General features: G+C 46.8%; 1 protein-coding gene across 1 annotated transcript in view; it reads right to left on the minus strand.

Annotated features, from left to right (window-relative positions):
- Nucleotides 1–3,593: 3,593 nt before the first annotated feature.
- Nucleotides 3,594–26,522, minus strand: part of LOC140407757 (galectin-8-like) — a 40,528-nt gene continuing 17,599 nt past the window's right edge. The window contains exons 3-5 of the mRNA XM_072495043.1: nt 19,633–19,840; nt 10,842–10,972; nt 3,594–3,887 (exon numbers count right to left, since the gene is read on the minus strand). Coding sequence (XP_072351144.1) covers nt 10,853–10,972; nt 19,633–19,840 — 328 coding nt within the window. The 3' untranslated portion in view covers nt 3,594–3,887; nt 10,842–10,852. The remainder of the gene's footprint in view (nt 3,888–10,841; nt 10,973–19,632; nt 19,841–26,522) is intronic.

Here is a 26,522-nt window from a genome sequence, read left to right on the forward strand (position 1 = left end):
TTGTTGTTATAGATAATTGTATATTGGACTGTTAAAACATATTTTTGGAGAATATTTATCTGGGACAAGGCAGTTGCCATTTAGTTTTGTTTTTGTTTATATATTATTTATTTATTGTTTATAAAACTGGCCATTGTTATTTATATTGTTATATTACTGTGTAAAGGATACACAATGCACTGTGATGGTTGGCCAAAAATTTTCAATAAAATATTTTTTTTTTTAAAAAGGGAGGATGTAGAGGCGAAAGCCGTGGATTCTATGCCTTGGACTGTGAGCGTGACCGTGCAGTACCCCCGGATCGCTACGCGATGGGATCCGGAGGCCAGGGAGATACTTTGATTGGTAGTGTGTACCTTAAGGGAGCAGCACCTTACCGTATTCGGGTGTACAAAGCTCTCAGTGCTCCCAGAGTCCAGTAGGCAGGTCACATGGCCGGTGACTTTCACGCTGGTGGATGCGTTGGTCAGATTATGTGGTCGGGACTGGTCGATTGCCATGGAGGCGAGCCGTGGTTGATCGTCGGGTAGTGAGGCGGCCGTTGTGTTGAGGTCCTTGAACACCGTTGGTATCCATGTGCTGCGAGGTGGACAAGATGGTGGCGCCGGAGATCCTGGGGATTACAAAATGGCGGCGCCCATAGAACGCATGTTGCAGAGGTGGTGCAAAATGGCGGCGCCCATGAAACGCACGTGTTGTGCGGGGGAGAAGATGGCGGCGCCCATTGGTCGCACATGGCCTGGGACGAGAGGAGGATGGCGGCGCCCATTGTCCGTGACCGGGGGGGGGGGGGGGCGATCGCGGCCGCTGAGCAGGCCTGGCACACCGCAGCAAAGTGGCCCTTCATCCCGCAGGCCTTACAAAGGGCAGCACGGGGCGGGCAGCGTGGCGGGGGTGTTTTTGCTGGCCGCAGAAATAGCATCAGGGCCCCCCCGTGATCATTGGCTGGCGCGTAGCGCAGGCATATTGGGTGGGTAGCGCCCCCGCTGGGGCGGCTGCATGTGGGGCCCATGAAGAGTAGGAGTTGGCCGCGCAGTTGGGGGCGTAGGACTGGACGTTGCGCAGGGCGACCGTCATGGATAGCGCTAGTGTTTTAGTCACTGCGAGGTCGCGCGTGGCCCATTCTAGGAGCCGCTGCTTGATAACATCAGAACCAATCCGTTACAAAAGCATCCCGCAAAAGGAGATCTGAGTGCTCCTTAGCTGTAACGTCCTGGCATCACAGTCCCGGACTAGTGGGATCAGGGCCCTCCAGAAGTCCTCGATTGACTCACCAGGTAGTTGAGTACGCGATGTGAGCGCGTGTCTGGCGAAGAGCGTGTTCGTCTTCTGTTCATAATTTTCTTTGAGTCGAGTCATGGCATCAGTGTAATTGGGCGCATCCTGGATCAACGGGAAGACTTTGGAGCTGAGTCTGGAGTCCAATATTTGAATCTTCTGAGCCTTTGGAACAGGGGCCAGCGCCGCATTGATATACACTTCAAAACAAGCTAGCCAGTGCTGGAAGTCCTTTCTGGCGTCGCTTGCGTGTGGATCCAGGTGCAGGTGATCTGGTTTAATCCAGAGGTCCATCTTCTGAATCCGATACTAATAATTTGAGGCACAATCAATTTGTGGCCTCACACAGCAGCTGACGAAATGGCAGCAAGCTGGAAGCCACGCATATTTATATCCCGGCTCCTGGGCCATGCAGGGCCACAGGTGAACCTGTAGTGCAGGTTCTACCGTACAACCTCTAATATCAGAACACAGTGGTTTACCACAACATTATCAGAAATAGAAGATAACTTAGCAACATTGATAAAATTAATGTTTTATGCAAAAATGTGGAGCAGCCATTTAGAAGTAGAAACTTTGATTTAAAAGCAATGGCGGAATGTTATGGAGTTTGAAGCACAGCTACAGGCCATTTGGCACAATTGATTCATGCCAGTGTCGGTGCCCATATCAGCCAAGCCCATCTCTCTTCATCTAGTCCGATCAGAAACCACTATCATTTGAACATCTTAATAGATCCCCTAAAGCACAGCTCTTGGTGCTGTTATGAGTCATTTGTGAACTCAATAGGGCCTATTTTAACTCCTGTCCAGAGGTCATTTGAACAGTCAGAAGCAGATGGCAAAGCCACTGGATCCTCCACAACATCAAATCCGAAGGTACTTAAAACTCCCAAGCCTGATCTGCACAGGCTATGAGGGAAGTAGGTGGAAGTGGAGAGCAGCAAAGGACAAGGGAAGGCCCACGCTTTCCTTGTGAGGTTCGGAGGAACGTTTCTCCTTCATGTTGTCGGACAAAGAAGAAAAAACAATGACCTCTCTGGGCTTCTTCTGATATGGCATTTTTTTTTGCTGTTGGAATGGCGTGGCAGGGAAACCATATCCTCAGGTTAAAGTTACAATTGTGCCCAATCAAAAGAAGGACCCCAGAGAGTCTTCCAGTAGCTGGGTGTCCGTCTCACCTATCTAAAACGTAGGTGAACCTGTGGGGACGATGGCAATGGTCATTTTGATTGCTGGATCATTCAGTTTCCACTGTGGGGATCAATGGGATAAAATCAACCCTCATAATCTATGGCCAACAGCCATAATCTGTGCATTGGTTTTAACAATTTGTGGCTCTTCTTTTTTGAAATGGGTTGATCAAAATTGAATGCAACATCCAAGTACAATAGTTTGCATTTGACACTACTCCACAGCCTGGGAACGTACAGCTATCCAGATGTACCTTTTACCTTGGCAGTCTGCAATGTAACGTTCAATACCTTAACAAGAAATATCTTGTTATTTAATTTTCTGCTTGGAATAAAATACTTAGCTCAGTATTGCATGCTAGGGATCCAAGATACTGCTCCAGAAGGTGCCTTTGAAAAATATCACCCTCTTTATAAAATTCTGCTTTGCCAGACAGGTTGGTATCATCCGCACACTAAAATAACCTCACTGAAACTATTAATATGCATAAGACAAATAGTAACGAGGTTTCAGGGTGGATGCCTGAGGGGGTCCATCAGTTATAGCAGCTCAGTTAGAACTGTTTAATTGTTAACTACAGTATGCTTCAAATTATCCAGTCTATTTATCATTTAATTTTATGATTTCCTGTTTGATCTTTAGAACTTCCACTTTAGTCGTAAGTTTCTTGTGGGTGATTTTTTTTTAAGAAGGCAAGATTTTCAGTCATATTACCTCAGAGAATTCCACTATGACTGTTAGGCATGATCTGCCTTTCATGAATCCACTTTGGCTGAGATATATTGCCTGCTCTCTTGCCAAATTTCTTGAGTTACTTTCTTTGTAACGGACTAACATGTCTTTCATTACAGATGCTGACCTCACAGACCTATACAGTAATTTCTCCCATAATTCACTCTAGTGACATATTAAAACATTAGCCACTTTCCAGTTTATTTTTGGGGGTTGTGTTTCTTTGCATTATGTTGTAAAAGTTCCATCAGAACCCACCTATTTTTACCCTTGTTTTTTAAGGGCCAGTTCAATTGATGGTTATTGTTTTCATTTTGAATTTTCAAATATCCCTTTTGTGATTTGATTTGAAAACAATGCCTTAAATTAAAATGCAGTGAACACTGTTGATTTGTTAAAAAGGGTATTATTTTAATAGTCCAGCTGAAAATAATGCAGACTGAACAATGAAGCTTTACAGAAGTAACCCTTCCACAAAACCTAACACACAGCACATTTTCATTCCTCTATATCTAAAGGGAATCAATATCGGCATTGTATGAAACAAATCTAAAAAATCATCACACAAATTAACAAATATTCAAGTATAGACAGAACAAAATGCAGAAGCTGATAAATTGCTATTTTAACTCTTGATGTGTAATTCAACTTTGCTTTAGAAGTTTCATTCTGTTCCTTCACCAGCTGTAGGAAAAAGCATTTGGGGAAAAATATACATAATGAAATTAACACCAATGCAATAATTTGCATACAAGCACAATTTACGGTCAATGTAATAAACTCAGAATAAATATGATGTTTCATTGCAGTGTAATCAATTGGAAATACATGCAGAGTTTAATGACAGTAAGATAATTAGGTATAGCGCACAAGTTTAGTTGTAGTGTAATAATGGATTTAAAAAGTCAGAGTTTAACATCAGTGGGGATAAATTGAGTGGAAATGTTGGGGTTAATTGCATTGTAGCAAATTGGATAATCGGGCATGAACCTAGTGGTGGTGTAATAAAATGGTCAAAGCTGCAGAGTTGGATGGTAAAAGTAGAATATATTCAGCATGCATGAGATTAACGATGGTGTAATAAATGGGTATGAGTGCAAGTCCAGAAATTCCTGGTTAAGGAAAGGTGGAAATTGCCAATTGCTTCTTTGTTGGGGCAGGATATTTTGACGGGCTGTCCCTAAACCTCCGTCTATCTAGTCTCCTGATGGCCAGATTCTTGTGTTGTCCCATCAGCATTATTCAAATTAAATGTGTCAAGGGTTTACAAGGGGTCAGACTCCACCAATTTTGACATGTGTGGGTCTCTCCACCATACGGGATCAGGAATTGGCAATTTGCAGAGTTCAATGGTAGTGTAATAAATTCAGTATAAATACTGAAGTTAATGGTAACATCATTGGTTAGGTGTTCATGGCATGATGTTAATGATGGTAGAATAAACTGGATGTACATGTAATGTTTAATTCCAGTATAATAAATTACAAATTAATTAATTATAAATGAAGTGGTTAATTGCAGAATATTAAATTATAAATTAATTTTAGTTTAGGTATTTAATTGTAGCATAATAAATTGGATATAAATGCAGTTTAACTCTAGTATAATAAATTATAAATTGAAATTAATTATAAATGAAGTGTTTAATTCCAGTATAATAATTGCTTATAAATGCAGAGGTTAATAGCTGGATAATAAATTAAATGCACATGCGGGAGATGAATGTTGATGGAATAAATTAAGTATAGAAACAGAATTTGATGGCAAGTGCTATACAAGATAAAAGTTAGATGTTGCCTATTATCATTGTGGCATAATGTCCAAAAAAATCCCTCTTCAGATATATAAAAAATATTCTGAAGCATATTTACAAAAGACAGCAAGTGGAGACTAATTATTTTGTATTTAGGTATGTTTTGTGCTTCTGTTTCGAGGAATATAAACGCATGGATTAAACGCCATCTCTAAGTGAAATCCCTCATTTTGCCAGCGGGGAGCAGTCTTTCACCACCTCTGCAGTAATGTTCATGACACAAACTGGTCAATAGCAATATACCTCGGATAATGCAGATTTCATATTTCTCAAAAGGTTAACCATTAGTCTAGTTGTAGGGTGCGATCCAGTTATTTACATCTCAGCCATACATTTGGAAAGATCATTTCCTGGACAAGGTCTTGACCAAACTTGTGGATGCAGTGCTCAGACAGAGAGATTTTATTCAATAGTGTAAAATACATGATATTGGCCATTATCCACCACTTCCTGATCTTCATTTCCAAATTTCAGGGCAGCCCATCCACTATTTCCGTTTTACATTATTGGCAAAAGTTAAACTTGCCCCAAAGCATCTTGCGGGTGTGCAGGCATGAACACCACCAAAGTCAGTTAGTTGGCATCATTCCAAGAGTAAATTTGAATCCTTCCCTCAAGGGTAAGGCTTGTAACTTCATATATGTGAATCAATTGTTTACAGAGAATAATCCAATTATTTCACCACTTTTAGATTCACTCCCATTTACAATGTTCATAAATTAAGCATCCAGCACTAACTATTTCTGTAATCCATGCCATCTCTTAACCCTTACTATACAACTTTCAATTAGTACTCAGTGAGTTTGCACTGAGTGCTGACTGGGTTGCATTTGAGTGTTAAAGTGAGGGTTTGGTGACTGAGGGAGTTAGGTGAGGAGGGAGCAAGGTGCTCCTTTCATTTCATTTCCTACATTTCCTCAAAGAGCGTGAAGGGAGCTGGCCGTTTACAGAGAACGCAGCTGACTGGGAGCAGAGTCAGAGGGCAGAGTTCCAGTTGGTTCACAGGGCAGCTACATTCTGTAAGATAAGAGTTGTTTGTTTTTGGTTTTTTCATTTAAAAATTTTTTTGTTTTTTGCGGGCAGCAAGCTATCTTTGTATCATTTAGCCGAATCACCAATTTTAGAAGGTTCACTTGAGAGAGTAGCAGCAGTATATATATATTATTTTTTTAAGGGCCTAACGGGTGTTTAATCTTTTATTTTTTTCCCTTTGAAATCTCTCTGGGAATTCAGATCAGAGGGGATGGAAGCTAGGGCAGTTGCATGCTCCTCCTGCAGGATGTGGGTGGTGAAGGACACCACCAGTGTCCCCGCTGACTACACCTGCGGGAAGTGCACCCAACTCCAGCTCCTCAGAGACCGTGTTAGGGAACTGGAGCTGGATGAACTTTGGATCATCCGGGAGGCAGAGGGGGTGATAGAGAGGAGTTACAGGGAGGTAGCCACACCCAAGGCGAATCTGTGAGGAAGGATAGACAGTTGATAGGGCAAAGCTGCACTCAGTGGAATGGGTTAAAGTGTGTCTGTTTCAATGCAAGGAGTGTCAGGAATAAGGGAGATGAGCTTTGAGCATGGATCAGTACGTGGAACTACGATGTTGTGGCCATTACAGAGACGTGGATTTCACAAGGGCAGGAATGGTTGTTAGATGTTCGGGGTTTCGATGTTTTCAGAAGAATAAGGAGGGAGGTAAAAGAGGAGGGGGAGTGGCACTGTTAATTAGGGAGTGCATCACAGCTGCTGAAAAGGAGGTAGTCGAGGAGGGATTGTCTACTGAGTCAGTATGGGTAGAAGTCAGAGACAAGAAAGGAGTAGTCACTTTATTGGGTTACAGCTGGGTTACAGTCAGGAGAAGGAAAATGAACCAGCAGACAGTGCAGGGATCCCTCGTGGCCGTTCCCCTTCAAAACAAGTATACCGTTTTGGATGCTGTTGGGGGGAGGATGATCTACTGGGGGAAGGGCCTAGCGGCCAGGTCTCTGGCACTGAGCCTGGCTCTGTGGCTCAGAAGCATAGGGGGAGAATAGAAAAGCAATAGTGATAGGTGACTCAATGGTTATGGGGAATGGATAGGAGATTCTGTGGTCGCGAACGAGACTCCCGGAAGGTATGTTGCCTCCCGGGTGCCAGGGCCAGGGGTGTCTCGGATCGAGTCTACAGGATTCTTAAGGGGCAGGGGGAGCAACCAGAAGTCGTGGAGCACATAGGCACCAACAACACAGCTAAGAAAAGGGATGAGGATCTAAAAAGTGATTTTAGGGAAATAGGTTGGAAGCTAAAGAGCAGGATAAGCAGAGTAGTGATCTCAGGATTGCTACCGGTGCCACGTGCAAGTGAGGCAAGGAACAGAGAGCGAGTGCAGCTGAACACGTAGCTACAGGGTTGGTGCAAGAGGGAAGGCTTCAGATATGTAGATCATTGGGATATCTTCTGGGGAAGGTGGGACCTGTACATGAAGGACAGATTGCACCTAAACTGGAGGGGCACCAATATCCTGGGTGGGATGTTTGCTAGAGCTCTTCGGGAGGATTTAAACTAGTTTGGCAGGGGGAATGGGAACCAGAGCTATGGATCATAGGATACGGTAGCTGTTGAACAGTCAAGAGATAGTATGCGGCAAATCTGGGAGGAAGGATAGACAGTTGATAGGGCAAAGTTGCACTCAGTGGAATGGGTTAAAGTGTGTCTGTTTCAATGCAAGGAGTGTCAGGAATAAGGGAGATGAGCTTAGAGCATGGATCAGTACTTGGAACTACGATGTTTTCAGAAGAATAAGGAGGGCGGTAAAAGAGGAGGGGGAGTGGCTCTGTTAATTAGGGAGTGCATCACAGCTGCTGAAAAGGAGGTAGTCGAGGAGGGATTGTCTACTGAATCAGTATGGGTAGAAGTCAGAAACAAGAAAGGAATAGTCACTTTATTGGGAGATTTCTATAGACCCCCCCCCCCCCCCCATAGCAGCAGAGAGATAGAGGAATAGATTGGGCGGCAGATCTTGGAAAGGTGCAAAAGTAACAGAGTTGTTGTCATGGGAGATTTCAACTTCCCTAATATTGACTGGAACCTCCTTAATGCAAATGGTTTGGATGGAGCAGATTTTGTCAGGTGTGTATAGGAAGGATTCCTGACTCAATATGTAGATAGGCTGACTAGGGGGATGCCATATTGGACTTGGTGCTCGGCAACGAATCAGGCCAGGTAACATATGTCTCGGTGGGAGAGCATTTCGGTGAGTGATCACAACTCCTTGACCTTTACCATAGTCATGGAGAGGGACAGGAACAGACAGTATGGGAAGGTATTTAATTGGGGGAGGGGAAATTATACTGCTATTAGACAGGAGCTGAGGAGCATAAAGTGGGAACAATTGTTCTTGGGGAAATGCACAACAGTAATGTGGGGGTTGTTTAAGGAGCACTTGCTGCAAGTGCTGAATAGTTTTGTCCCACTGAGACGAGGAAGGAATGGTAAGGTGAAGGAGCCTTGGATGGCAAGAGAAGTGGAGCTTCTAGTCAAGAGGAAGAAGGAAGCTTACGTAAGGTTGAGGAAGCAAGGATCTGGCACGGCTCTAGAGGGTTACAGGAAGGAACTCAAAAATGGACTGAGGAGAGCTAGAAGGGGGCTCTGGAGGGAAGGATTAGGGAAAATCCCAAGGCGTTCTACACTTATGTGAGAAATAAGAAGATGATCAGGGTGAAAGTAGGACCGATCAGGGATAGTGGAGGGAAATTGTACCTAGAGTCTGAGGAGATGGGAGAGGCCCTAAATGAATATTTTGCTTCAGTATTCACTAGAGAGAGGGACCTTGTTGCTCATGAGAACAGTGTGAACCAGATTAATAGACTCGAGCAGGTTGGTATTAAGGGGGATGTGCTGGAAATTTTGAAAAGCATCAGGATAGATAAGTCCCCTGGGCCTGACGGGATATACCCAAGGTTACTACGCAAAGCAAGGGAGGAGATTGCTGCGCCATTGGCGATGATCTTTGCGTCCTCACTCTCCCCTGCAGTAGTACCGGATGATTGGAGGGAGGCGAATGTTGTTCCCCTGTTCAAGAAAGGAAATAGAAAAATCCCTGGGAATTACAGACTAGTCAGTCTTATGTCTGTAGTGAGCAAAATGCTGGAAATGATTCTGAGAGATTTATTTAGAAAAACATAGTTTGATTAAAAATAGTCAGCATGGCTTTGTGAGGGGCAAGTCATGCCTCACAAGCCTCATTGAATTCTTTGAGGGATGTGACGAGACACATTGATGAAGGTCGGGCAGTGGATGTGGTGTGTATGAATTTCAATAAGGCATTTGATATGGTTCCCCATGGTAGGTTCATTCAGAATGTTAAGGGGCATGGGATACAGGGAGATTTGGCTGTCTGGATACAGAATTGGCTGGCCGAAAGAAGACAGTGAGTGGTAGTGGATGGAAAGTATTCCGCCTGGAGGTTGGTGACCAGTGGTGTCCCGCAGGGATCTGTTCTGGGACCTCTGCTCTTTGTGGTTTTTATAACTGACTTGGATGAGGAAGTGGAAGGGTGGGTTAGTAAGTTTTCCGATGACACGAAGGTTGGGGGAGTTGTAGATAGTGTTGAGGGCTGTTGCAGGTTACAACAGGACATTGACAGGATGCAGAGCTGGGCTGAGAAGTGGCAGATGGAGTTCAACCTAAATAAATGAGAAGTGATTCATTTTGGAAGGTCGAATTTGAATGCGGAATACAGGGTTAAAGGCAGGATTCTTGGAAGTGTGGAGGAACAGAGGGATCTTGGGGTCCACGTACATAGATCCCTCAAAGTTGCCATCCAGGTTGTTAGGGTTGTTAAGAAGGCGTATGGTGTGTTGGCTTTCATTAACAGGGGGATTGAGTTTAAAAGCCGCAAGGTTTTGCTGCAGCTTTATAAAACCCTAGTTAGACCACACTTGGAATATTGTGTCCAGTTCTGGTCGCCTCATTATAGGAAGGATGTGAATGCTTTGGAAAGGGTACAGAGCAGATTTACCAGGATGCTGCCTGGACTGGAGGGCATGTCTTATAGATCATAGAATGCACAGTGCAGAAGGAGGTCATTCGGCCCATCGAGTCTGCACCGGCTCTTGGAAAGAGCACCCTACCCAAGGTCAACACCTCCACCCTATCCCCATAATCAAGTAACCCCACCCTACACTAAGGGCAATTTTGGACACTAAGGGCAATTTATCATGGCCAATCCAACTACCCTGCACATCTTTGGACTGTGGGAAGAAACCGGAGCACCCGGAGGAAACCCATGCACACACGGGGAGGATGTACAGACTCCGCACAGACAGTGACCCAAGCCGGAATCGAACCTGGGACCCTGGAGCTGTGAAGCAATTGTGCTATCCACAATGCTACCGTGCTGCCCGTAAAGGTTGTGGGAGCTAGGGCTTTTCTCACTGGAGCGAAGAAGGAAGAGAGGTGACTTGATAGAGGTGTACAAGGTGAAGAGAGGCATGGATAGAGTGGATAGTCAGAGACTTTTCCTCAGGGCGGAAATGGCTGTCACGAAGGGACATAATTTTAAGGTGATTGGAGGAAGATATAGGGGAGATGGCAGAGGTCGATTCTTTACGCAGAGAGTGGTGGGTGCGTGGAATGCACTGCCAGCAGAGGTGGTGGAGTCTGAGTCATTCGGGACATTTAAGCGACTCTTGGGCAAGCACATGGACAGCAGTAAATTGAAGGGGTGTAATTTAGGTTGATCTTAGATTAGAATAAATGGTCGGCACAACATCGTGGGCCGAAGTCCTGTACTATGCTGTACTGTTCTATGTTCTATGTACTCATGGGATTACATTACAAGTTATATTTACCTATTTTAGCCTCAAAGTTTGAGAACATCAATACTTTCAACTTGTATATCTCCAAAAACTATAACAGTATCTGGCTTCCAATCTTCTAATCGGTGTGGGTAGTCAAGGATATGTCTACCATTCACAGACACCTAAACAAAGAGTTTGTAAATGATAATTAATTCTCAAAACAAATGATATGTTTGACACAGCATCACAGTATATAACAAGTTCCAATGAATTGTAGCTTCTGATTTAACTTAGTGAAGAGTTCCAGTGCTATAACTTGCAAATTCTACTATGCCCATCCATGTCGCAGAGATTAAGGTTCAATGGCATAGTTAAAGAATTTTGGGCTATAATATTCAGGTACAGCACCTATTGCTTCAGAGATACCAGTTTAACCAAGGTCACACATCTATTTTTACAATTCATTTACGGAATGTGGGCGTCGCCGGCTAGGCCAGTTGTTATTACCCATCCCTAGTTGCCTTTCAGAAGGTGGTGATGTGTTGCCTTCTTGAACCACTGCAGTCCCTGATGTGAAGGTACATCCTCTGTGCTGTTAGAGAGGGAGTTCCAGGATTTTGCCCCAGCAACAGTGAAGGAACGGATTTATATTTCAAAGTCAGGGTGGTGAGTGACTCGGGGGGGAACCTCCAGGTGGTGGGGTTTTCAGGTATCTGCTGCTCTTGTCTTTCTAGATGGTCATGGGTTTAGAAGGTGCTGTCTAAGGAACCTTGGCGAGTTACTGCAGTGCATCTTGTACATGGTACACACGGCTGCCACTGTTCGTCGGTGGTGGAGGGTTTGAATGTTTGTAGAAGAGGGAGCAATCAAGCGGGCTGCTTTGTCCTGGATGGTGTCGGGCTTCTTGAGTGCTGTTGGAGCTACTACGCACCCAGGCAAGTGGAGAGTATTCCATTATACTCCTGACTTGTGCCTTGTAGATGGTGGACAGGCTTTAGGGGGTCAGCCACAGTATTAATATGGCTAGTCCATATTAATGCGTGGGTTTCCTCCAGGTGTTCCAGTTTCCTCCCACAGTCCAAAGATGTGCAGATTAGGTGTATTGATAAATTGACCTTAAGTTTCCAAAAAGGTTAGGTGGGGTTACTGGGATAGGCTGGAGGCGTGGGCTTAAATGGGCTGCTCTGTCCAAATGGGCTCCTTCGGCACTGTAAATTGTATGATGATTCTATGAGACAACAAGGTACCCTAGGGCCCCGAGAGACACATTGCTGGAGGAACTGCTGGACATGGACAGTCTGGAGAAGGGGAACTGTGGTGACATGTACAGATGACTTTTAGAAAGAATGAGATTACCATTAGACAGAGCAAGACAGAAATGGGAGGATGCAATTGAGATGGAAGTAGGGTTGAGACTCTGGAGCGATGCACTAAGTAGGGCCAATGCCACCTCCTCCTGCACAGGGCTAAGCCTCATGCAGTTTAAAGTGGTGCACAGGACTCACCTAACCAGACCCCGAATGAACAGGTTCTTCCCGGACCGGGTGGAGGATAAATGTGGATGGTGCCAGGGAGGCCCGGCCAACCACACCCACATGTTCCGGGCCTGCCCAGACTTGTCGGGTTCTGGATAGCGTTCTTCAAGGCGATGTCCAAGGTTGTGGGGGTGAGGGTGGAACCATGCCCGAGATTGGCAGTCTTTGGGGTGTCGGACCAGCCAGAACTACATATGGGGAAGAGGGCCTATGCCCTTGGTTTTGCTTCCTCAATCGTACGACGGCGAATCCTGCTCGGCTGGCAATCAGCAGCACCGCCCACAGCTGTAGATTGGCAGACCTGTCGGAATTTCTCCACCTGGAGAAGATCAAATACATTATCGAGGGTGGGACGAGGGTTTCCACAAAGTGTGGGGACTATTCAACAGCCTGTTCCAAGACTTGTTCGAAGCCAATTGCGATTAGGAAGAAAGGGGGGGACCAATGAGGGTAGAGAAGATCACACAGAACAGAGAGGAACGGGGGGGGGGGGGGGGGGGGGGGAGAGGCAAGGAAGGAAGCCAGAGAAGTATCAAGAAGGGACATTGGGGAAAAAAGCGAGAGGGGATACAGAGAGGCCCCTCTCCCCCAGCGAAGCCATAGGGGTGACAACAACAATCACAAAATGAAAGAAAGGATACAACAATACAAAACCCATGGCTGAACAAGGGGCCAAGATGGAGTCCGACTATCAACGGGGGGAGGGGTGGGGAGGGGAGGGTGGAATGGGGAGCAAGGGTAGGGGGAAGGCTGAGGAAAGGGGTACATGTAAATTGCACATAACAAACATCTCACTCTGTAAAGTTCATGGGCTGAATTCTCCACCGTCGGGATTCTCCATTTTTCTGGCAGCCGACGGCCTGGAGCTGCCCCACATTGACCAGCCAGCGAAACGGAGAATCCCGACGGCTTGCTGATGGAAAGAGATGAAGAAACCCGCCCTATGTGTTTTATATGCCTAATTGTTAAATTGGAAAATTCTAATAAAAATATATATTTTTCAAGTTTCTACATTGCTGGGTAGATGCCAGTGTTGTAGCTGTACTGAAACAGCTTGGCTAGGGGTGTGGCAAGTTCTGGAGCATAAGTCTTCAGTACTATCAGGGATATTACCAGGACCCATATTCTTTGCAGTATCTAGTGCCTCCAGTCATTTCCTGATATCACGTGGAGTGAATCACATTGGCTGAAGACTGACTTGTGTGATGCTGAGGATCTCCCGAGATGGATCATCCGCTTGGCACCTCTGGCTGAAGATTGTTGCGAATGCCTCAGCCTTGTCTTTTGCACAGATGTGCTGGGCTCCTCCATCATTGAGGGTGGGGATAATTGTGGAGCCTCCTCCTCCGGTGAGTTGATTAATTGTCCACCACCATTGACGGTTGGATGTGATAGGACTGCATGTTTTTGTTGTGGAATCACGTGGCTCTGTCTATTACTTGCTCCTTATGCTGTTTGACACACAAGTAGTCCTGTGTTGTAGCTTCACCGGGTTGACACCTCATTTTTCAGTATGGCTGATGTTGCTCCTGGCATGCTCTCCTGCACTATCCACTAAACCTTGGAAAACTGGGCAACATAATGAAAGACCCCTCCCACCCGGGTTATTCTCTCTTCCAACCTCTTCTATTGGGCAGAAAATACAAAGTCTGAGAACACGCACAAACATATTTGAAAACAGGGAAAAGGTGGAACGAGCAGAGATGACAAGGTTGGTGGACGAGATTCTGCTGGTGGACAGGAGGTATTCGGAGGCCCGGAGGCAGGGTTGTTGAAGGAGAGGCAGAATCTCCAGACCGGGTTCGGGTTGGTACCCACGGAAGGCAGTCGAGCAGTTGCCGAGGGCCAGAGGGGCAGTGTATGAGTATGATGCAGGTAGGGTTTCCTGTAGAATTTTACAAGAAGTTTGGCAGGAACCTGGGCGCCTGCTGGTGGGGGTTTATATTGAGGCGCGGAAAAAGGAGGAGCTCCCCTCTACATTATCGCAAGCGTCTAAATTCCTAATACTAAAGAAGGAGTGGGTCCTGTTGCCCGATATTGCTACTAAATATGAACGCTAAGTTACTGGCAAAGATCCTCGTCTTGTGAATTGAGGACTGTGTGCCGAGGCTAATCGGGGAAAATCAGACGGGGTTTGTAAAGGGGAAGCAAATGTCACCAAATGTTAGGAGACTACTAAACGTGATAATGATGCCCCGGCGCCTGTTCGGGTACACGCGTAAGAATTCAGAATGTCCGATACACTTAACAGCACGTCTTTCGGAACATGTGGTAGGAAACCGGAGCACCCGGAGGAAACCCAAATAAGACACGGAGAGACGTGAAGACTCCGCACAGACAGTGACCCAAGCAGGAATCGAACCTGGGACCCTGGCGCTGTGAAGCAACAATGCTAACCACTGTGCTACCGTGCCGCCCAGGTTAATCCTAAAGGCCCATCCTAAGTGTTAAGATGGTTCGGGTTCGAGCAGGGGTTTGTGGACTGGATCCGATTGTTGTATAGGGCGCCGGTGAGGGAGCAGACGAATCGGATGAGCTCGGGGTACTTTGGGCTTCACCGCGGGACAAGGCAGGGGTGCCCACTCATTGCTTTTTGCCTTGGCAATAGAGCCATTGACAATGGCTCTTAGAGCATTGAGGAACTGGAAAGGGATTTTGCGGGGGTAGGGGTTGTTGAGCATAGGGTCTCGCTCTTCGTGACGACCTGCTGCTTTATATCTTGGACCCACTGGGAGGTATCGGGAGGGATTATGAGTATTTTGGAGAAGTTTGACCAGTTTTCTGGATATAAGCTAAACATGGGGAAGAGTGAGGGGTTCCCGATTGAGGCTAGGGGGCAGGAGAGGAGGTTGGGCGAGCTGCCGTTCAAGGTGGTGGGGGCGAGCTTCAGATATTTGGGTATTCAGGTGGGGTGGGGACGGGAGTAGCTGCTCAAGTTGAACTTTGCACAGTTGGTGGAACAGATGAGGGGGGATTTTAAGAGGTGGGATGTGCTGCCAATATCACTGGCAGGGCGGGTGCAGACACTGAAACTGACGGTGCTGCCGAAGCTCTTATTTGTCTTTCAAAACCTCCCGATCTTTATTCGAAAATCATTCTTTAAGAAAGTCAACACTTTGATTTTGGGGGTTTTTGTGAGCAGGGAAAGCCCCACGGGTTAAGAAGGTGCTGTTGGAATGTGGGCGAGGGGGGAGGGGGGGTTGGCCTTGCCAAACATAATGAATTATTATTCGGCAGCAAACATTGCTATGGTGAGGAATTGTATAATGGGGAAAGGGTAGGCATGGGGGCAGATGGAGGCAGCCTCTTGCAAGGGTACGAGTTTCAGGGCATTATTGACTCCACGAGCCCTGGGGTGGTGGAGGCCTTGTGGGTGTGTGGGGACAGTGGCGGCGGCATCTGAGGTTGGAAGGTGCCTCAGTGTGGGCACCAATTCGCGACAATCACAGATTTGCACTGAGGTGGTTGGACGTGAGATTTCGGGGGTGGCTTCAGGCAGTGATTGAGCCATTTGGGGACCTGTTTGTAGGGGGCAGCTTTGCGAGTTCAGAGGACTTAAGAGGAGGAATATGAGCTGCCCAGTGGGAATGGGTTCAGATACTTACAGCACCGAGACTTTGTGAGGAAGCAGGTGCCATCCTTCCCGGTTTGTCGGCCTTGGGATTACAGGATATGGTGCTATCAAGGGAAGGAGTGGGTGAGGGCAAGGTGTCCGAGATCTACAACGAGCTAATGGAGGGAGGGAGCCCTGATAGGAGAAGTCAAACAGAAATAGGAGGAGGAACTGGTGGGGATATGGAGGCTGGGTTGTGGGAGGAGACTCTGAGGAATGTGAATTCAACCTCATTGTGCGCAAGGCTCGGCCTTATCCAGCTTAAGGTAATTCATAGGGTGCACAGACGGTGGCTAGGATGAGCAGGTTCTTTGAGCGGGTAGAGGACAGGTGTGGTCGGTGCATGGGGAGGCCCGCGAACCATGTTCTCATGTTTTGGGCATGCCCAAAACTGAAGGGGTTCTAGCAGGGCTTCACGGATGTAATGTCTGAGGTATTGAGGATGAAGGTGGTCTCGAGTGCAGAAGTGGCAATATTTGGAGCGTCGGAACACCCGGGAGTTCAGGGAGCAAGAGAGGCCGATATTCTGGCCTTTGCCTCCCTGTTAACCTGGAGATGGATTTTACTGGAGTGTAGGGACTCGGAGCCACCGAAACCGGGGGTGTGGGTGAGTGACGTGCCGGAGTTCCTAAGGTTGGAGACAATCAAGTTCATCTTAAGAGGGTCGGTTGATGGGTTTGCCAGGAGGTGGAAGCCATTCTTCGACTTCTTCAAGGAGAATTGAGGCGTCAGCAGGGTGGGGGAGGAGGGGGGAGGGGAGATAAAGGGGCCAATATGGGAAAGACAGGGCGGGATAAAGGGAATGGCAGGGGGGGGTTGGGTGTTGGTTAGTGTCATACGAGTGTCCCTTTAAGAAAGGTTTTCTGTCTTATGACATGGCTTCAGTGATGTCATTGTGTGGGTGGAGCTGGGCTGTGGCACTGCGAGCTGTTTTTGGTTTCGCTTTCACATTTGGCTCCTGTGGACTTAGACAGAGGACAGAAGTATTTTGGCCTGTCTCTCTATTTTCATTTTAAATAATTGTTCCAAGGAAAAAAAAACATTGATTATAGCTTCCTGTTGTTTTATTAACTTAAAAGATATAGTTTGCTTTCCGGAAGGGTTTAAACCTGCTGATGAGACGGGGTCAGAATCTCAGGAAAAGTCAGTCTTATTCAAGTTAGAATGCAGAGTGCTGGGCCACACCCTTAAAAAGGCTTTTTTTTTGTTTATGGGATTTTTTTTTGAATTGGAACAGTTAACGGGGAATTCATTAAGGGTTATACATAGATTAACAAAGCTGTGTGGGGTCTTCATGTTTGTAATTGATAAAAATTCTTGCTGTGTGTGTTTATATAAATGTTAACTAAGTTCTTAGAATAAAGCTTATTTTGATTAAAGTGTCTAGGAAGACTTGAATTGCACCTGAAGGGTAGGCTCCTGTGCTCATCCAAGCCAAATTCAACATAAAACGTTATAGGTCAGGTGAACTCCATAACATACTTTGGAGTTTTTAAACCTTGGCTCATTAGAGTTATTTATTTATTTATTATGATCTTCCTGTTTGTTCTTGCTCTTGCGTTGGTTTGTATTTATTGTTCATAAATATAAAACATTACAAATGTGAGGTAATGCATTTTGGAAGGTCTAAACAAATGTGAGGTAATGCAGTTTGGAAGGTCTAATGCAGGTAGGGAATATACAGTGAATGGTAGAACCCTCAAGAGTATGGCAGTCAGAGAGATCTAGGTGTACAGCTCCACAGGTCACTGAAAGGGGCAACACAGGTGGAGAAGGTAGTCAAGAAGACATACGGCATGCTTGCCTTCGTTGGCCAGGGCATTGAGTATAAAAATTGGCAAGTCATGTTGCAGCTGTATAGAACCTTAGTTGGGCCACACTTGGAGTATAGTGTTCAATTCTGGTCGCCACACTACTAGAAGGATGTGGAGGCTTTAGACGTGCAGAAGAAATTTACCAGGATGTTGCCTGGTATGGAGGGCATTAGCTATGAGGAGAGGTTGAATAAACTTGGTTTGTTCTCACTGGAACGATGGAGGTTGAGGGGTGACCTGATGGAGGTCTACAAAATTATGAGGGGCGTAGACAGAGTGGATAGTCAGAGGCTTTTTCCCAGGGTAGAGGGGTCAATTACTAGGGGGCAGGGACGATAGTGACGTTTATGGGGCATCTTGACAAATACATGAATAGGATGGGAATAGAGGGATACGGACCCCGGAAGTGCAGAAGATTTTAGTTTGGACGGGCAGCATGGTTGGCACAGGCTTAGAGGGCCGAAGGGCCTGTTCCTGTTCTGTACTTTTCTTTGTTCTTTGTTCATATAAATGCCTTAATAAAAATATTTTTTTTAAAACATGGAGTACTGATTCATCAGCTGATGGTGGCCAGTACATGGTAATCAGCAGGAGATTTCCTTGCCCATGTTTAATCTGAAGCCATGGCACTTCATGAGGTCCAGAGTCGAAAAGCATTAGTTGCATTTTCTCTTTTCAGATGCTGACTGAGTTTCCATGTATTTCCAGGACCTTCTATATTTTACGTCTGATCTCCAGCATTTTTAGCTTAGGCAGAATCTTGTTGTGGTATCTAAGTCTCATCTGCTGGCTAGAGATGAATTTGTTTTGGGAAGGGTCGCTGAACCACACAACACTCAGGCAGTGTCAAGCCCACCTTTGGGTCGTACCGTAGAATCAAGACACCAGGGTGGGAATGCCGCCTAGTGAGCGATGCCGGAAAATCAGAGGTTAGCAGCTCTTGTGCTCAGCAGCTCCTGAGGAGGCCACGGCTGGGGCCGAAAGGACACCATCCTGGAGTCCCAATATCATGGCGGACCCAGGCTACAAGTGAGAAATGTGGGACAGCGGGGTTACTGGGTGTGGAGTGTGGGGAAAAGAGTGTGTGGGGGATATTTAAGGCTATTGATGCAGCAAATGTGATCTATTTATCTGCAATTATTGTTCTCACCCTGAAGTGTGATCTGCTTCTTACCTTACCACTGTCATTAAGTTAATCATACAAGAGAATATTAGATGTAACTATATGAATTAAGCACCTTAACAAAAGACACTAAACCATGACACATTTGATAACAGGTTTATTTCACAGTGCTAACGGAAGAAAGTGAATGCATTTTTGCCATCTATTAATTCTTCAGCTGCTTCATTTAGATCAAAATTCAGTTCAGAAAGTTGTTTCTGGGTGTCCCTTCTTAATACACAAATTATATGAAACTGCTGGAACAATTTAATTATGCAAAAGGAGCCTGAAGGGGCAATCACCCTGTGAGTAAGCATCTGGCCTCTGCTTAAAAATTCCACACAATGAGGCGTTCGGAGATGTAAGAGATTGTTGGCATAAATCCATATCCTACCATTCTGAGTGTTAGATATTGGTACTCCACCACGCCATGCTGCATATACATGTACATATGTTTGACTGGCTGATGAATTGGGTATTAAGGGGAGCAGTGTAATTTACAACTTTGGAATCCCGTGTTAACATGAATGGCAAACAAGGCAGACATAACATAAGCTACATTTACGAGCTTTGCTGCACTTGGTAAAATATTCAGTTTAGGAAATAAGCAATAAAAAACAACTTATTCTTTCAGATTACAATCTATCATTTTCATTATGATTTTTATTCTCCTCGTGGAACAAATCACAGATTTCTGAAAAGATTGAAAAGACAGTACCTGGAAAGAGTTGTTCCACACCATGAATACCAGCTTAAATGGAGAATTTCTGGAAGCAATCTTTTCATACTTCTCACCCTGAAATCCCCAGCCATCTGGTCCCCGAGAATTAAATATCACTTTTTCAAGCTCCTCTTTAAAACGGGGATTAAAGTGGAATAAAATGTCTGCATCAGGATGGTCACCCTTTTGAAAATTAACATCGAATCTAAAGAAAGTGGTAACAATGTTATCGACAACAAAGCAATGGAGAATGTTGATCAGGGATAAACAACACCAACTTAAATTTATATAGCACCTTTGATGAAGTAAGATGCTTGATAAAGTATAATGCTTCATGGGAATATTATAAACAAAAGTCACAGAGGGAAATGTTAGGTCAGATGACCAAATGTTTGGTCAAAGAGTAGGTTTTAAGGTGTCTTAAAGGAGAAAAGAGAGATAAAGAGGTGAGAGGTATGGGGAGGGTGTTCTAGAGCTTAAGGTATGGCCACCAATAGTAGAGCCAAAAAATCAGGTATTTACAAGAAGCCAGATATAGATAAACAGATATCCCAGAGGGTTATGAGGCTGCAGGAGATTATAGAGATAGGAAGGGATGAAACCATGGAAGGATTTGAAAACAAGGACATTTTAAAATCTAGACATTGTTTGACCGGGAACCAATGTAAATCCGCAAGTATAGGGGTGAAAGGTGAACAGGACTTGGTGCGAGTAAACAGGATGGGCAGCAGAGTATTGGATAACCTCAAGTTTACAGAGAGTAGAATTTAGGAGGCCAGTCAGCAGTGTGTTGGAATAGTCAAGTCCAGAGATAATAATAGCAAGAATGAGAGTTTCAGCAGCAAATGAACTGAGACGAGCAAAGCCTGGTGATGTTACAGAGATAGAAAAAGGACGTCTTAATGACAGTGCAAATATCTTGTTAGAAGCTCTTCTCAGGGTCAAATATGAAACCAAGATTACAAGCAGACTGGTTTCGTGTCAGACTGCTGCGAAGGAGAAGGTTAGAGTTAGGAGCTAAGGAACAAGAGTTTGGTGTGGGAACTGAAAACAATGGTTTCAGTTTTTCTAATATTTAGTACATATAGTACATAGAACTTACAGTGTAGAAAGAGGCCATTCGGCCCATCGAGTCTGCACCGAAACAGTTAAGCCCCACCCTATCCCTGCAACCCAATAACCCCTCCTAACCTTTTTTGGACACTAAGGGCAATTTATCATGGCCAATCCACCTAACCTGCACGTCTTTAGACTGTGGGAGGAAACCGGAGCACCCGGAGGAAACCCACGCACACACGGGGAGAATGTGCAGACTCCACACAGACAGTGACCCAGCAGGGTATCGAACCTGGGACCCTGGCGGTGAAGCCACAGTGCTAATCACTTGTGCTACCGTGCTGCCCAGCACAGTGTTTTAGCACTATTGCTTCACAGCTCCAGGGTTCCGGGTTCGATTCCCGGCTTGGGTCACTGTCTGTGCGGAGGCTGCATGATCTCCCCGTGTCTGTGTGGGTTTCCTCCTGGTGCTCCGGTTTCCTCACACAGTCCAAAGATGTGCAGGTACGGTGGATTGGCCATGCTAAATTGACTTTAGTGTCCAAAAAGGTTGGGTGGGTTATTGGGTTACGGGAAAAGGGTGGAGGTGTGGGCTTAAGTGAGGTGCTCTTTCCAAGGGCCAGAGCAGACATGATGGGCTGAATGGCTTCCTTCTGCTCTGTAGATTCTATGATTTAATTGGAGGAAATTCCTGCTTATCCAGTGCTGGCCCAAAACAAAACAACTCAATATATATTAATGTTTAATAAAGTATCGTCAAAAAGATGAATTTAGACCCACTGGCACCAACAGTGGAGTAAACAGTGGAGCCTAGAGGCTGTTTAGCACAGGGCTAAATCGCTGGCTTTGAAAGAGACTAAGGCGGGCCAGCAGCACGGTTCAATTCCCGTAACAGCCTCCCCGAACAGGCGCCGGAATGGCGACTAGGGGCTTTTCACAGTAACTTCATTTGAAGCCTACTTGTGACAATAAGCGATTTTCATTTCAAATGTAGGGCCCAGAACGTGCTGCATGAGGTTGCAGACAGAGTTTGGGTCAAACCGGAAGGGATTGAAGATAAAGATTTTAAATTTAAATATGAAGCTGAAATTCCATGGGACTCCTCCCCTCTGCCAACCATAACTTTGACAAATAACTCAGAAAAAGACATAAGGACATTATGGTTTTGGTGATGGAGAAGATGTGGATTGAAACTCTCTATTAAGTCAAAATGGACATAGTTGGGCACTCAGCCTGAGTGGCTGGCCAGAGAGGAGGAGGGATTCATTGGAAATTGTGCACGGTTTATGTGAGCTGAAAATGATAACTCTGACTTCCGGGTGCGGCGATGACCAGCTAAGTCGCACGTTTCGGCAGCTCCCGGTGGAACGGACTTTTGGGCTCTTAATAAGAGCCCCAACGGCAATTTTAATGGCTAGAAGCACTGTGCGGTAAACCAGAAGGGAATCCCCCCTGGAAACGGATGGAAAAAGGAGAGGGAAGTGGCCAGATTGCAGTGGATCCTTTGGAGCAGCGGCAAGGAAGGCAAGCAAGAACCAAGATGGCGACGGAAGGTGGCAGTTTAACATGGGGCCCTGAACAACAAGAGTTTTTGAAATGTTGCGTGGAAGAACTTAAAAAGGAAATGAAGAAGGAGCTGTTGGCCCCGATATTACAGGCGATTGAAGGGCTAAAGGATAGCAAAAGACCCAGGAGCGGGAGCTTCGGGTCGTGAAGGCAAAGGCTGCCGAGAACGAGGACGATATACAGGGCCTGGTGGTGAAGGCGGAGATGCACGAGCCACACCATAAACGATGTGTGGAAAGACTGGAGGTGCTGGAGAATAACGCGAGGAGGAATAATTTAAGGATTCTTGGTCTTCCTGAAGGTGCAGAAGGAGCAGACGTCGGGGCATATGTGAGCACGATGCTGCACTCGTTAATGGGAGCGGAGGCCCCGGCGGGTCCGCTGGAGGTGGAGGGAGCATGCCGAGTGATGGCGCGAGGACCGATAGCAGGAGAAATTCCTAGAGCCATAGTGGTGAGATTCCTCCGTTTTAAGGACAAAGAGATGGTCCTTAGATGGGCAAAGAAAACTCGGAGCAGTAGGTGGGAGAACGCGGTGATCCGCGTATATCAAGACTGGAGTGCGGAGGTGGCGAGAAGGAGGGCGAGCTTTAATCGGGCCAAGGCGGTGCTTCACAAAAAGAAGATAAAATTTGGAATGCTGCAACCGGCAAGACTGTGGGTCACATATCAAGGGAGGCACCACTACTTTGAGACGGCGGATGAGGCGTGGACTTTTATTGTGGAAGAAAAACTGGAATAAGCGGGTTATTAACAAAGAACGTTTGAAACAAAGTGGTGGGGCGAGTATGGGGGGCGAAAAGGGGGGGAAAGATGAGTTTTATGTTATTAATCCTGCGATGCGGTCACTTTTCTCTCTTCCACAGGTGGTGGTGGAGGGAGGAAGGGAGGTGGAGGAGATGGGGCGTTGGCCATGGGGGGGCGGGGCCAAAAGGGAAGCGCGGGCTTTGTTCTCGCACTATGATAATCATGGCGGGAATAGGGAAGCAGGAAGGAGGGGGCGTCGCACGGTGCGAGCCGAGGTCACGGAGGGAAGCCGAGGTCGGCCAGAGTTTGCTGACTTCTGGGAGCAACATGGGGGGTGTAACTACGCTAGTGGGGGATCTAGCGGGGGGGGTGGGAGAGGGGAGTTACTGGGTTGCTGCTGCTGGGGAGAGGGGGGAGCCGGAATGGGGTGGGGTGGGCGGGGGGGCACCGCCTGGGGGGGACACAGCTGCGTGGGAACCGGGTGAGGAGCTGGAAAAAGGGGATGGCTAATCGGCATGGGGGGGGGGGGTAAAAAGCCCCCCAACCCGGTTGATCACGTGGAATGTGAGAGGGCTGAACGGGCCGATAAAGAGGGCACGAGTACACGCACACCTTAAGAAACTTAAGGCAGACGTGGTTATGTTACAAGAGACGCACTTGAAACTTATAGACCAGGTTAGACTACGCAAACGATGGGTGGGGCAGGTGTTTCATCCGGGGCTAGATGCGAAAAACAGGGGGGTGGCTATACTAGTGGGGAAGCGGGTTATGTTTGAGGCAAAGACCATAGTGGCGGATAGCGGGGGCAGATACGTGATGGTGAGTGGCAAATTACAGGGGGAGGCGGTGGTCTTGGTAAACGTATATGCCCCGAACTGGGATGATGCCAATTTTATGAGGCGCATGCTAGGACGCATCCCGGACCTAGAGGTGGGAAAGTTGGTAATGGGGGGAGATTTTAATACGGTGCTGGAGCCAGGGCTGGACAGGTCGAGATCCAGGACTGGAAGGAGGCCGGCTGCAGCCAAGGTGCTTAAAGATTTTATGGAGCAGATGGGAGGAGTAGACCCGTGGAGATTTAGCAGACCTAGGAGTAAGGAGTTTTCGTTTTTCTCCTATGTCCACAAAGTTTATTCGCGAATAGACTTTTTTGTTTTGGGAAGGGCGTTGATCCCGAAGGTGAGGGGGACGGAGTATACGGCTATAGCCATTTCGGATCACGCTCCACATTGGGTAGACTTGGAGATAGGGGAGGAAACAGAAGGGCGTCCACCCTGGAGAATGGACATGGGACTAATGGCGGATGAAGGGGTGTGTCTAAGGGTGAGGGGGTGCATTGGAAAATACTTGGAACTCAATGATAACGGGGAGGTCCAGGTGGGAGTGGTCTGGGAGGCGCTGAAGGCAGTGGTTAGAGGGGAGCTGATATCAATAAGGTCACATAAAGGAAAGCAGGAGAGTAGGGAACGGGAGCGGTTGCTGCAAGAACTTCTGAGGGTGGACAGGCAATATGCGGAGGCACCGGAGGAGGGACCGGATGGATTTCCAGTCGAATTTCATAGGAAATATGTGGACTTGCTTGCCCCGATACTGATGAGAACCTTTAATGAGGCGAAGGAAAGGGGACAGCTGCCCCCGACTATGCCGGAGGCAACGATATCGCTTCTCCTAAAGAAGGAAAAAGACCCGCTGCAATGCGGGTCCTATAGACCTATTTCCCTCCTAAATGTAGACGCTAAGATTCTGGCCAAGGTAATGGCAATGAGGATAGAGGATTGTGTCCCGGGGGTAGTCCATGAGGACCAAACTGGGTTTGTGAAGGGGAGACAGCTGAATACGAATATACGGAGGCTGCTAGGGGTAATGATGATGCCCCCACCAGAGGGGGAAGCGGAGATAGTGGTGGCGATGGATGCCGAGAAAGCATTTGATAGAGTGGAGTGGGATTATTTGTGGGAGGTGTTGAGATTTGGCTTTGGAGATGAGTATATTAGATGGGTACAGCTGCTGTATAGGGCCCCGATGGCGAGCGTGGTCACGAATGGACGGGGGTCTGCGTATTTTCGGCTCCATAGAGGGACGAGGCAGGGATGTCCTCTTTCCCCATTATTGTTTGCACTGGCGATTGAGCCCCTGGCAATAGCATTGAGGGGTTCCAGGAAGTGGAGGGGAGTACTCAGGGGAGGAGAGGAACACCGGGTATCTCTTTACGCGGACGATTTATTGGTGTATGTGGCGGACCCGGCGGAGGGGATGCCTGAGATAATGCGGATACTTGGGGAGTTTGGAGAATTTTCAGGATATAAGCTGAACATGGGGAAAAGTGAGCTGTTTGTGGTGCATCCAGGGGAGCAGAGCAGAGAAATAGAGGACTTTCCGCTGAGGAAGGTAACAAGGGACTTTCGCTACTTGGGGATCCAGATAGCCAAGAATTGGGGTACATTGCATAGGTTAAACTTAACGCGGTTGGTGGAACAGATGGAGGAGGACTTCAAGAGATGGGACATGGTATCCCTGTCACTGGCAGGGAGGGTACAAGCGGTTAAAATGGTGGTCCTCCCGAGATTCCTCTTTGTGTTTCAGTGCCTCCCGGTGGTGATCACGAAGGCTTTTTTCAAAAGGATTGAGAAGAGTATCATGAGTTTTGTGTGGGCCGGGAAGACCTCGAGAGTGAGGAAGGGATTTTTGCAGCGTAGTAGGGATAGGGGGGGGCTGGCGCTACCGAGCCTGAGTGAGTACTACTGGGCCGCCAACATCTCAATGGTATGTAAGTGGATGGGAGAAGAGGAGGGAGCGGCGTGGAAGAGATTGGAGAAGGCGTCCTGTAGGGGGACTTGCCTACAAGCCATGGTGACGGCGCCGTTGCCGTTCTCACCGAAGAAATACACCACAAGCCCGGTGGTGGTGGCTACTCTGAAAATTTGGGGGCAATGGAGACGGCATAGGGGAAAGACGGGAGCCTCGGTGTGGTCCCCGATAAGAAATAATCATAGGTTTGCTCCGGGGAGAATGGATGGGTGATTTGGAACATGGCAAAGAGCAGGAGTAACACAATTGAGAGATCTGTTTGTAGATGGGACGTTTGCAAGTCTGGGAGCACTGACCGAAAAATATGGGTTGCCCCAAGGGAATGCATTCTGGTATATGCAACTGAGGGCTTTTACGAGGCAACAGGTGAGGGAATTCCCGCAGCTCCCGACGCAGGAGGTGCAGGACAGAGTGATCTCAAAGACATGGGTGGGGGACGGTAAGGTGTCAGACATATATAGGGAGATGAGAGACGAGGGGGAGATTATGGTAGACGAGCTGAAAGGGAAATGGGAAGAAGAGCTGGGGGAGGAGATTGAGGAGGGGCTGTGGGCTGATGCCCTAAGTAGGGTAAACTCATCGTCCTCGTGTGCCAGGCTAAGCCTGGTACAATTTAAGGTGTTACACAGGGCGCATATGACTGGAACACGGCTTAGCAAATTTTTTGGAGTAGAGGATAGGTGTGCGAGATGCTCGAAAAGCCCAGCGAAT

Source organism: Scyliorhinus torazame, chromosome 2, assembly GCF_047496885.1.
Source record: "Scyliorhinus torazame isolate Kashiwa2021f chromosome 2, sScyTor2.1, whole genome shotgun sequence".
Taxonomy (NCBI): Eukaryota; Metazoa; Chordata; class Chondrichthyes; order Carcharhiniformes; family Scyliorhinidae; genus Scyliorhinus; species Scyliorhinus torazame.